The 13,112-nt window shown below is 60.0% G+C and overlaps 1 protein-coding gene and 1 long non-coding RNA gene across 15 annotated transcripts in view; one reads left to right on the forward strand and one right to left on the reverse strand.

The window, feature by feature from the left end:
• Positions 1–13,112, forward strand: part of FLOT1 (flotillin 1) — a 31,299-nt gene that overhangs the window by 4,357 nt on the left and 13,830 nt on the right. For all 14 annotated transcript variants that reach the window (XM_032677084.1, XM_032677091.1, XM_032677090.1 and 11 more), the window contains exons 4-6: positions 5,698–5,841; positions 7,194–7,313; positions 10,261–10,356. In XM_032677084.1, coding sequence (XP_032532975.1) covers positions 5,698–5,841; positions 7,194–7,313; positions 10,261–10,356 — 360 coding nt within the window. The remainder of the gene's footprint in view (positions 1–5,697; positions 5,842–7,193; positions 7,314–10,260; positions 10,357–13,112) is intronic.
• LOC116781473 lies at positions 7,371–8,192 on the reverse strand. The gene is made up of 3 exons (XR_004354884.1): positions 7,984–8,192; positions 7,757–7,828; positions 7,371–7,381 (listed from the first exon to the last, which is right to left on the reverse strand). It is a non-coding gene; the product is annotated as an uncharacterized LOC116781473 (long non-coding RNA).

The following is a 13,112-nucleotide window of genomic DNA, read 5'->3' on the forward strand; positions in this document are numbered from 1 at the left end:
AGAAATGGCATCAGCATTCCCAAAAACCCCCAAAACCCACCCTGGGACCCCCAAAAGACCCCCAGAAATGGCATCAGTGCCTGCAGAAACCCCCCAAAAACCCCCCAGGGACCCCCAAAAATGGCATCAGGATGCCCAAAAACCACCCAGGGACCCCCGGAATCGGCACCAGGACCCCTAAAAACCCCCCTGGGACCCCCAAAATAGCCCTAAAACCATCATCAGCCCCCCCAAAAACTCCCAGAAACCACCCAAGGACCCCCGGAATTGGCACCAGGACCCCCAAAAACCACCCAGGAACCCCCCAAAAACGGCATCAGTGCCCCCAAAAACCCCCAAAAACCACCCCAGGGACCTCGAGAAACAGCATCAGTGCCCCCAAAACCCCCCAGAAATGGCATCAGGGACCCCCAAAACCCCCCAGAAACCACCCGGGGACCCCCAAAAACACCCCAGAAATGGCATCAGTGCCCCAAAAAACCCCCAAAAACGGCATCAGGGACCCCCAAAACCCCCAGAAACAGCATCAGTGCCCCCAAAAACCCCCAGAAACCACCCAGGGACCCCCCAAAACCCCCAGAAACAGCATCAGTGCCTCCAAAAAACCCCCAGAAACCACCCGGGGACCCCCCAAAACCCCCAGAAATGGCATCAATGCCCCCAAAAACCCCCAGAAACGGCATCAGCACCCCCGAAAACCCCCCAAAACCACCCGGGGACCCCCCAAAACGGCATCGGCTCCCCCCAAAACCCCCCAGAAACGGCATCAGAGACCCCCAAAACCTCCCAGAAACGGCATCAGTGCCCCCAAAAACCCCCAGAAACCACCCGGGGACCGCCCAAAACCCCCAGAAATGGCATCAGTGCCACCAAAAACCCCCAAAAACCACCCGGGGACCCCCCAAAAACCCCCAGAAACGGCATCAGTGCCCCCAAAAACCCCAAAAACGGCATCAGTGCCCCCCAAAACCCCCCAGAAATGGCATCAGTGCCCCCCAAAAAACTCCAAAAACGGTATCAGCGCCCCCCAAAAACCCCCAAAAAACCACCTGGGGACCCCCAAAATCGTCTCCAGGCCGCCCAAAACCCCACAAAAACCACCCCGGGGACCCCCAGAAGTGGCATCAGCACCCCCAGAAACCCCCCTGGGACCCCCAAAATACCCCCAAAAATGGCATCAGGACCCCCAGAAACCTCCCTGGGACCTTCAAAATACCCCCAAAACCCCCCCAAACCACCTGGGGACCCCCAAAAACGGCATCAGCACCCCCAAAAACCCCCAGAAACCCCTGAGAGACCCCCAAAAACAGCATCAGGACCCCCAAAAACCACCAAAGGACCCCCACAAATGGCATCAGAACCCCCAAAAATCCACAAAAACCACCTGGGACCCCCAAAAATGGCATCAGGATGCCCAAAAACCCCCAAGGGACCCCCGGAATCGGCACCAGGACCCCCCAAAACCCCCCAGAAACCCCCCAAAACGACATCAGGACCCCCAAAAACCACCTTGGGACCCCCAAAATACCCCCAAAATTGTCATCGGGACCCCTAAAAACCCCCCTGAGACCCCCAGAATACCCCCAAAAACCCCCCAGGAACCCCCAGGAACCCCCAGAATCGGCACCAGGACCCCCAAAAACCACATCAGGACCCCCAGTAACCCCCCTGGGACCCCCAAAAATGGCATCAGCACCCCCAGAAACCCCCAAAAACCCTCCTGGGACCCCCAAAATCATCAGCAGGACCCCCAGAAACCCCCTGGGACCCCCAAAATACCCCCAAAAACCCCCAAAAAAACCCTAGGACCCCCAGAAACGGCATCAGGACCCCCAAAAACCCCTCAGGGACCCCCGAAATCGGCACCAGGACCCCTAAAAACCCTCCTGGGACCCCCAAAAGAGCCCTAAAACCATCATCAGGACCCCCAAAAACTCCCAGAAACCACCCAGGGACCCCCAAAAATGGCATCAGGACCCCCAGAAACCCCCCTGGGACCTTCAAAACACCCCCAAAACCCCCCAAAAACCCCCCTGGGACCCCCAAAAATGGCATCAGTGCCCCCAGAAACCCCCTGGGACCCCAAAAAAATGGCATTAGCACCCCCAAAACCCACGCTGGGACCCCCAAAAGACGCCCAGAATTGTCACCAGGACCCCCAGAAATCCCCCGGGGACCCCAAAAATACCCCCAAAAATGGCATCAGCACCCCCAAAAATCCTTCTAGGACCCCCAAAAACGGCATCAGCACCCCCAGAAACCCCCTAGGACCCCCCAAAATCGTCTCCAGGACCCCCAAAACCCCCCAAAACCCACCCCGGGACCCCCAGAAATAGCATCAGGACCCCCAAAAACCACCTCTGGACCCCCCAAAATCCCCCCTGGGACCCCCAAAACCCCCCTCAGGATCCTCCAAAAACCCAATTCAGGACCCTGGACCCCCAAAAACTGCCCCGGGGACCCCCAAAACCACCCCAGGGACCCCCAAAATCCTTCCTGAGACCTCAAAATCCCCCCCGGGACCTCCAAAATCCTCCCCAGGACCCCCAAAATTTCCCCCAAGACCCCCCAAAAGCCACCCCGGGACCCCCAAAATCCTCCCCGGGACCCCCAAAATTTCCCCCAAGACCCCCCAAAACCACCCCGGGACCCCCAAAATCTTTCCTGAGACCCCCAAAATCCTCCCTGAGACCCCCAAAACTCTCCCTGAGACCCCCAAAACCCCCCTCAGGATCCCCCAAAAACCCAATTCAGGACCCTGGACCCCAAAAATCCACCCCGGGACCCCCAAAAACCCCTCTTGGGATCCCCCAAAAACCGAATTTGGAACCCTGAGACCCCCAAAAACCCCTCTTGGGATCCCCCAAAAACCCAATTTGGAACCCTGAGACCCCCAAAAACCACCTTGGGACCCCCAAAACCCACCCTAGGACTCCCAAAACCACCCCAGGACCCCCCAAAACCCACCCTGGGACTCCCAAAACCACCCCAGGACCCCCCAAAACCCACCCTGGAACCCCCAAAACCACCCCGGGGACCCCCCAAACCACCCCGAGACCCCCCAAAACCACCCCGGGGACCCCCAAAATCCTCCCAAAACCCCCTTCAGGATCCCCCAAAAACCCAATTTGGGACCCTGGACCCCAAAACTCCACCCCGGAACCCCCAAAAACCCCCCTTGGGATCCCCCAAAAACCCAATTTTGAGCCCTGAGAACCCCAAAATCCTCCTTGAGACCCCCAAAAAATCCCCCCTGGGACCCCCAAAAACCACCCTGAGACCCACAAAAACTGCCCCAAGACCCCCAAAAACCACCTTGGGACCCCCAAAACCCGCCCTGGGATCCCCAAAAACCACCTTGGGACCCCCAAAAACCACCCCGAGACCCCCAAAATTTCCCCTAAGACCCCCCAAAACCACCCCGGGATCCCCAAAAAGTCTCCCTGAGACCCCCAGAATCCCCCCTGGGACCCCCAAAAACGGCCCTGGGGACCCCCAAAAACTGTCCCAGGACCCCCAAAATCCTCCCCGAGACCCCCAAAACCTTCCTGAAACCCCCAAAATCACCTCAGGACCCCCCAAAATCCCCCCCGGGACCCCCAAAACCCCCCTCAGGATCCCCCAAAAACCCAGTTCAGGACCCTGGACCCCCAAAATCCTCCCTGGGACCCCCAAAATCTGCCCCAAGACCCCCAAAATTTCCCCCCTGGGACCCCCAAAATTTCCCCCAAGACCCTCCAAAACCACCCCGGGACCCCCAAAACCACCCCAGGATCCCCAAAATCCTCCCTGGGACCCCAAAATCCTTCCTGAGGACCCCCGAAAACTACCCCGGGGACCCCCAAAAACTGCCCCAGGACCCCCAAAACCCTCCCAGGGACCCCCAAAAACTGCCCCAGGACCCCCAAAACCCCCCTCAGGATCCCCCAAAAACCCAATTTGGAACCCTGGACCCCAAAATTCCACCCTGGGACCCCCAAAACCTGCCCCAGGACCCCCAAAACCCTCCCAGAGACCCCCCAAAACCCTCCCTGGGACCCCCAAAAACTGCCCCAGGACCCCCAAAATCCTTCCTGGGACCCCCAAAAACGACCCTGGAGACTCCCAAAAACTTCCTCGGGACCCCCAAAAACCACCCCAGAGACCCCCAAAAACCACTCTGTGACCCCCAAAATCCTCCCTGGGACCCCAAAAATCCTTCCTGGACCCCCCAAAATCACCTCAGGACCCCCAAAACCCCCCTCAGGATCCCCCAAAAACCCAGTTCAGGACCCTGGACCCCCAAAATCCTCCCTGGGACCCCCAAAAACCACCCCAGGACCCCCAAAATTTCCCCCAAGACCCCCCAAAACCACCCCAGGATCCCCAAAATCCTCCCTAGGACCCCCCCAAAAACCACCCCAGAGACCCCTAAAAACTGCCCTGGGACCCCCCAAACCCCCCTTGGGATCCCCCAAAACCCCAATTTGGAACCCTGAGACCCCCAAAAACTGCCCCAGGACCCCCCAAATTTCCCCCAAGACCCCCCGAAACCACCCCGGGACCCCCAAAATCTTTCCTGAGACCCCCAAAATCCTCCCTGGGACCCCCAAAATCCCCCCCTTGGGATCCCCCAAAAACCCAATTCAGGACCCTGGACCCCAGAACTCCACCCCAGGACCCCCAAAATCCTCCCTGAGACCCCCAAAACCACCACAGGACCCCAAAAACCACCCTGGGGACCCCCAGAAACCCAGTTCGGGACCCTGAGACCCCCGAAAACTGCCCCAGGACCCCCCAAAACCACCCCAGGATCCCCAAAATCCTCCCTGGGACCCCCAAAATCCAGGTGTGTTTTGGGAGGTCCCAGGTGCCCCCCCCGTGCCCCAGGTATATTTTGGGGGGTCCCAGGTGTGTTTTGGGGGGTCCCAGGTGTGTTTTGGGAGGTCCCAGGTGTGTTTTGGGGGGTCCCAGGTGTGTTTTGGGGGGTCCCAGGTGTGTTTTGGGGTCCCAGGTGTATTTGGGGGTCCCAGGGGCTGTTTTGGGGTCCCAGGTGTGTTTTGGGAGGTCCCAGGTGCCCCCCCCATGCCCCAGGTGTGTTTTGGGAGGTCCCAGGTGCCCCCCCCCATCCCCCCCTTTCCTCCCCCCCCCCTTTCCTCCCCCCACCCCAGGTGTGTTTTGGGAGGTCCCAAGTGCCCCCCCATGCCCCAGGTGTGTTTTGGGAGGTCCCAGGTGTGATTTGGGGGGTCCCAGCTGATCGGGGAGAGTCTCTGGTGACCGGGGTGGTCCCAGGTGCCCCCCCCTGCCCCAGGTGTGTTTTGGGAGGTCCCAGGTGCCCCCCCCATGCCCCAGGTGTGTTTTGGGAGGTCCCAGGTGTGTTTTGGGGTCCCAGGTGCCCCCCCCACCCCAGGTGTGTTTTGGGGGGTCCCAGGTGTGTTTTGGGGTCCCAGGTGTGTTTTGGGAGGTCCCAAGTGCCCCCCCTGTGCCCCAGGTGTGTTTTGGGGTCCCAGGTGTGTTTTGGGAGGTCCCAGGTGTGATTTGGGGGGTCCCAGCTGATCGGGGAGAGTCTCTGGTGACCGGGGTGGTCCCAGGTGCCCCCCCCATGCCCCAGGTGTGTTTTGGGAGGTCCCAGGTGCCCTCCCCTGCCCCAGGTGTGTTTTGGGAGGTCCCAGGTGCCCCCCCCGTGCCCCTCTTTCCCCCCCCCCCCCCCCTCCCCAGGTGAAGATCCAGGGGCAGAACAAGGAGATGCTGGCGGCCGCCTGCCAGATGTTCCTGGGCAAGTCGGAGTCCGAGATCGGCCAGATCGCCCTGGAGACCCTCGAGGGCCACCAGAGAGCCATCATGGCCCACATGACCGTGGAGGTCAGGACACGCCCCCTTTTGGAAAGCCACGCCCCCTCCCCGGGAAGCCACACCCCCCCACGGGCCCCACCCGCACACTCTCCCTTTGGGATCGGCCGTGGCCCTTTTAAGGGCCCCCCCCCCACTCACTTGGAAGGTCTGATTATCCATAAGACACGCCCAATTAGGAAGCCACGCCCCCTTGTGGGTGGCCACGCCTCTCTATGCATGGCCACGCCCCCCTAAAAGCAGCCACGGGGGGGGCCCCACCTCGGACTGGTCATTGCCCTTTTAAGAGCTCCAGGACCTCCCCCTTGGGAAGTCCTTTGACTCAGAAGCCCCGCCCCCTTGGGATGCCATGCCCCTTTATGAAACCACACCCCTTATATAGCCACACCCCTTTGGGGAGTGGTCACCCCACGTTTTGGGACTGGCCACGCCCTTTGGAGGGGCCACGCCCCCTCTTTGGAGGTCTGTTAACCCATAGGCCACACCCCCCCTTTGAGAAGCCCCGCCCCTGGGGTGCCACGCCCACCAGGAAAGCCACACCCCCGAAGCTCCACCCACCTGCTGGAAGCTCCACCCCTTCACTAAAGCTCCGCCCACCCACACAAGCTCCACCCCGACCCCACCCTGACTTAAGCCCCGTCCCCAGCCCCACCCCAATAAAGACTCCACCCCCAAGGCCAAGCCCCGCCTCCTGTTGGCTCCACCCCCAATATAAACCCCACCTCCCTTCTGGCCCCGCCCCATGGATGCTTTGGCTCCACCCCCAGACTCAGGCCACGCCCCCTGAGCCCATCCCCCCATTTCAACCCCACCCACAGCCACACCCCTTCTGGAAGCTTTGACTCCACCCCCTGGCTCAAGCCACGCCTCCCCCTGGCTCCACCCCCTACTTTAAGCCCCACCCTTGACCCCACCCTAAAATATAAGCCCCGCCCCTTTGTGGACACTTTGGCTCCACCCCCTTGCTTAAACCACGCCTCCCTGACCCCACCCTTGCTTGATCCATGCCCCAAGCTCCACCCCTCACCTCAAACCACACCCCCAAGGCTCAAGCCCCACCCACCTTGGCCCAACCCAACCACAAACCCCACCCCCGAGGCTTAAGCCCCACCCACCCTGGCCTAACCCAACCAGAAGCCACGCCCCTGAGGCTCAAGCCCCGCCCACCTGGCTCCACCCTTTGCATCCAGCTCCACCCCCTCGGCCAAGCCCCACCCCTTTCCCTTTAAGCCCCACCCCTCCCTGTTAAACCCCACCCCGTTATACCCATTATGCCCCGCCCCCTGCGCCCAACCCCGCCCCTTTAGCCTGCCCCACCCCCTCCGCGGCCAAGCCCCGCCCCCTGATCCAGACCCCGCCCCCAGGAGATCTACAAGGACCGGCAGAAGTTCTCGGATCAGGTTTTCCGCGTGGCCTCGTCCGACCTCGTCAACATGGGCATCTCCGTGGTCAGCTACACACTCAAGGACGTGCACGACGAGCAGGTGAGAGAGGGGGACACCTGGGGACACCTGGGGACACCTGGGGGATGTGGGATACACCTGGGATACACCTGGGATACACCTGGGGGATGTGGGATACACCTGGGGGATGTGGGATACACCTGGGATATCCATGGGCATCTCCGGGGTCAGCTACACGCTCAGGGACGTGCACGACGAGCAGGTGAGAGAGGGGGACACCTGGGGACACCTGGATACACCTGGATACACCTGGATACACCTGGGGGATGTGGGATACACCTGGATACACCTGGATACACCTGGGGGATGTGGGATACACCTGGATACACCTGGGATACACCTGGGGGATGTGGGATACACCTGGATACACCTGGGGGATGTGGGATACACCTGGGATATCCATGGGGAGCTCCGGGGTCAGCTACACCCTCAAGGACGTGCACGACGAGCAGGTGAGAGCACACCTGGGGACACCTGGGGACACCTGGGATACACCTGGGGGATGTGGGATACACCTGGATACACCTGGGATACACCTGGGGGCCATGGGATACACCTGGGATACACCTGGGATATACCTGGGGGACATGAGATGTACCTGGGGTACACCTGGGATATACCTGGGGGACATGGGATACACCTGGGGGATGTGGGATACACCTGGGATACACCTGGGGGATGTGGAATACACCTGGATACACCTGGGATACACCTGGGATATACCTGGGATACACCTGGATACACCTGGGGGAGATGGGATACACCTGGGATACACCTGGGGGATGTGGGATACACCTGGATACACCTGGATACACCTGGGGGACGTGGGATACACCTGGATACACCTGGGATACACCTGGGGGATGTGGGATACACCTGGGGGATGTGGGATACACCTGGGATATCCATGGGGAGCTCCGGGGTCAGCTACACGCTCAGGGACGTGCACGACGAGCAGGTGAGAGAGGGGGACACCTGGGGACACCTGGGGGACATGGGATACACCTGGGGGATGTGGGATACACCTGGATACACCTGGGAGACATGGGATACACCTTGATATACCTGGGATACACCTGGATACACCTGGGGGACACCTGGGATACACCTGGGATACACCTGGGGGACATGGGGTACCCCTGGGATACACCTGGGATACACCTGGATACACCTGGGGAACATGGGAGACACCTGGGGACACCTGGAGACACCCGGGGTACATGGGATACACCTGGGATACACCTTGGGGATGTGGGATACACCTGGGATACACCTGGATACACCTGGGATACACCTGGGATACATGGGATACCCCTGGAGACACCTGGATACACCTGGGATACACCTGGGATACATGGGATACCCCTGGAGACACCTGGATACACCTGGGATACCCCTGGAGACACCTGGATACACCTGGGATACACCTGGAGACACCTGGGGGACATGGGATACACCTGGGGTACACCTGGGGGACATGGGATACACCTGGATACACCTGGGGGACACCTGGGATACACCTGGGATACACCTGGGACACACCTGGGGACACCTGAGACACACCTGGGGACACACCTGGGATACACCTGGGGATACCGGGGACAGCTGGGACACACCTGGATACACCTGGGATAACTGGGGACAGTTGGGATACACCTGAGATACACCTGGGACACACCTGGTGGAGCAGGGACACCTGGGACACACCTGGGGACACACCTGGTGGAGCAGGGACACCTGGGACACACCTGGGGACACACCTGGTGGAGCAGGGACACCTGGGACACGCCCGGGACACACCTGTGGAGTGTTCCAGCCCATGGAGCGAGCCAGGTGTGCCCGTCCCTGGGCTCACCTGTACTCAGGTGACACGGGGTGACACAGGTGTGTCCCAGGTGTGTCCCAGGGGTGTCCCAGGTGTGTCCCAGGTGTCTGAGATGTGTCCCAGGTGTGTCCCAGGTGTGTCCCAGGTGTATCCCAGGTTTGTTCCAGGTGTGTCCCAGGTGTGACAAGTGTATCCCAGGTGTGTCCCAGGTGTGACAGGTGTATCCCAGGTGTGTCCCAGGTGTGTCCCCAGGTGTGTCCCAGGTGTGTCCCAGGTGTGACAGGTGTATCCCAGGTGTGTCCCAGGTGTGTCCCAGGTGTGTCCCAGGTGTGTCCCAGGTGTGACAGGTGTATCCCAGGTGTGTCCCAGGTGTGTCCCAGGTGTGTCCCAGGTGTGACAGGTGTATCCCAGGTGTGTCCCAGGTGTGTCCCAGGTGTGTTCCAGGTGTCCCAGGTGTGTCCCAGGTGTCTGAGGTGTGTCCCAGGTGTGTCCCAGGTGTGTCCCAGGTGTGCCAGGTGTATCCCATTCCCACTCCAGGATTACTTGCGCTCCCTGGGGAAGACCCACATGGCTGAGGGGTGACAGGGGGGTGTCCCAGGTGTGACAGGTGTGTCCCAGGTGTGTCCCAGGTGTGTCCCCAGGTGTGTCCCAGGTGTGTCCCAGGTGTGTCCCAGGTGTGACAGGTGTGTCCCAGGTGTGTCCCAGGTGTGTCCCAGGTGTGTCCCAGGTGTGTCCCAGGTGTCCCAGGTGTGTCCCAGGTGTGTCCCAGGTGTGTCCCAGGTGTGACAGGTGTGTCCCAGGTGTGTCCCAGGTGACACCGGTGTGTCCCAGGTGTGTCCCAGGTGTGTCCCAGGTGTGTCCCAGGTGTCCCAGGTGTGTCCCAGGTGTGTCCCAGGTGTGTCCCCAGGTGTGTCCCAGGTGTGTCCCAGGTGTGTCCCCAGGTGTGTCCCAGGTGTGTCCCAGGTGTGTCCCCAGGTGTGTCCCAGGTGTGACCCTGGTGTGTTTCTCCCGTTCCAGGATTACCTGCGCTCCCTGGGCAAGGCCCGCACGGCTCAGGGGTGACAGGGGGGTGTCCCAGGTGTGTCAGGGGTGTGTCCCAGGTGTGTCAGGGCTGTGACAGGTAACCCAGGTGTGTCGTTCCAGGATTACCTGCGCTCCCTGGGCAAGGCCCGCACGGCTCAGGTGCAGCGCGACGCCCGCGTGGGAGAGGCCGAGGCCAAGCGGGACGCCGGGATCCGGGTGAGGCCCCGCCCACCCCCACCTGGGGCACACCTGGGGCACCTCCCTGTCACCTGTCACCTCCCTGTCACCTCCCTGTCACCTGTGTCACCTTCTTGTCATCCCTCATCACCTGTACCTGTGTCACCTGTGTCACACCTGTGTCACCTGTGTCACCTCCCTCATCACCTGTACCTGTCACCTGTGTCACCTCCCTGTCACCTGTGTCACCTTCTTGTCATCCCTCACCACCTGTATCCGTCACCTGTGTCATCTTTCTGTCACCTGTGCCTCACCTGTGTCACCTGTGTCACCTCTGTCACCTGTGTCACCTTCTTGTCATCCCTCACCACCTGTACCTGTCACCTGTGTCACCTGTATAACCTGTGTCAGTTCCCTGTTACCTGTCACCTGTGTCACCTCCCTGTCACCTGTGTCACCTTCTTGTCATCCCTCACCACCTGTATCTGTCACCTGTGTCACCTGTGTCACCTCCCTGTCACCTGTGTCACCTTCGTGTCATCCCTCATCACCTGTACCTGTTACCTGTGCCACACCTGTGTCACCTGTGTCACCTCCCTGTCACCTGTGTCACCTCTGTCACTTCCCTGTTACCTGTTACCTGTCACCTCTGTCACCATTGTGTCACCTCCCTGTCACCTGTGTCACCTTCTTGTCATCCCTCATCACCTGTACCTGTGTCACCTGTGTCACACCTGTGTCACCTGTGTCACATCCCTCATCACCTGTACCTGTCACCTGTGTCACCTCCCTGTCTCCTCCCTGTCACCTGTGCCACACCTGTGTTACTTTTGTCACCTGTGTCACCTCTGTCACTTCCCTGTTACCTGTCACCTGTGTCACCTCCCTGTCACCTGTGTCACCTCCCTGTCACCTGTGCCACCTTCTTGTCATCCCTCATCACCTGTACCTGTCACCTGTGCCACACCTGTGTCACCTGTGTCACCTCTGTCATGTGTGTCACCTGTCACCTGTGTCACCTTCGTGTCATCCCTCATCACCTGTACCTGTCACCTGTGTCATCTTTCTGTCACCTGTGTCACCTCCCTGTCACCTCTGTCACCTTCTTGTCATCCCTCATCACCTGTACCTGTTACCTGTGTCACCTCTGTGTCACCTGTGTCACCTCCCTGTCACCTGTGTCACCTTCTTGTCATCCCTCCTCACCTGTACCTGTCACCTGTGTCACCTCCCTGTCCCAGTGCCACACCTGTGTCACCTGTGTCACCTCCCTGTCACCTGTGTCACCTTCTTGTCATCTCTAACCACCCATATTTGTCACCTGTGCCACTGTCACCTGTGCCACACCTGTGTCACCTGTGTCACCTGTGTCACCTCCCTGTCACCTGTGCCACCTTCTTGTCATCCCTCACTACCTGTATGTGTCACCTCCCTGTCACCTCCCTGTCTCTGTGTCACCTGTGTCACCTTTGTGTCACCTCCCTGTCACCTGTGCCACCTTCTTGTCATCCCTCATCACCTGTACCTGTCACCTGTGTCACCTCCCTGTCACCTGTGTCACCTGTCATGTGTGTCACCTGTCACCTGTGTCACCTTCGTGTCATCCCTCATCACCTGTACCTGTCACCTGTGTCATCTTTCTGTCACCTGTGTCACCTCCCTGTCACCTCTGTCACCTTCTTGTCATCCCTCATCACCTGTACCTGTTACCTGTGTCACCTCTGTGTCACCTGTGTCACCTCCCTGTCACCTCTGTCACCTTCTTGTCATCCCTCATCACCTGTACCTGTCACCTGTGTCACCTCCCTGTCCCAGTGCCACACCTGTGTCACCTGTGTCACCTCCCTGTCACCTGTGTCACCTCTGTCACTTCCCTGTCACCTGTGTCACCTGTGTCACCTCCCTGTCCCCTCCGTGTCCCCCCGTTCCTCGTGTCACTCTGTCACCCCCCCAGTCCATCCCAGTTCATCCCAATCAATCCCAGTCCCTCCCAGTCCCTCCCAGTTCATCCCAGTCCATCCCAGTCCCTCCCAGTTCATCCCAGTCCCTTCCAGTCCATCCCAGTCCCTCCCAGTTCCCTCCCAGTCCCTCCCAGTCCCTCCCAGTTCATCCCAGTTCATCCCAGTCCCTTCCAGTCCATCCCAGTCCTTCCCAGTCCATCCCAGTTCATCCCAGTTCATCCCAGTCCCTTCCAGTCCATCCCAGTCCATCCCAGTCCATCCCAGTTCATCCCAGTCCCTCCCAGTCCATCCCAGTCCATCCCAGTTCATCCCAGTCCATCCCAGTCCATCCCAGTTCATCCCAGTCCCTCCCAGTCCCTCCCAGTCCATCCCAGTTCATCCCAGTCCCTTCCAGTCCATCCCAGTCCTTCCCAGTCCATCCCAGTTCATCCCAGTCCATCCCAGTCCTTCCCAGTTCATCCCAGTCCTTCCCAGTCCTTCCCAGTTCATCCCAGTTCATCCCAGTCCATCCCAGTCCCTCCCAGTGCTCCCAGTCCATCCCAGTCCATCCCAGTCCCATCCCAGTCCATCCCAGTCCATCCCAGTCCCTCCCAGTCCATCCCAGTCCATCCCAGTCCATCCCAGTCCATCCCAGTCCATCCCAGTCCCATCCCAGTCCATCCCAGTCCATCCCAGTTCCCCCATTATTCCCGTTATTCCCAGGAATCCCGTTCCCATCAGGAGCAGCTCTCTGCCCCTCCCCCAGCATTCCCAGTATTCCCACTATTTCCAGGATTCCCAGTATTCCCAATGTCCCAGCATTCCCAGTGTTCCCAGTATCCCCAGTATTCCCAG

This window comes from Chiroxiphia lanceolata, assembly GCF_009829145.1.
Source record: "Chiroxiphia lanceolata isolate bChiLan1 chromosome W unlocalized genomic scaffold, bChiLan1.pri scaffold_46_arrow_ctg1, whole genome shotgun sequence".
Classification (NCBI taxonomy): domain Eukaryota; kingdom Metazoa; phylum Chordata; class Aves; order Passeriformes; family Pipridae; genus Chiroxiphia; species Chiroxiphia lanceolata.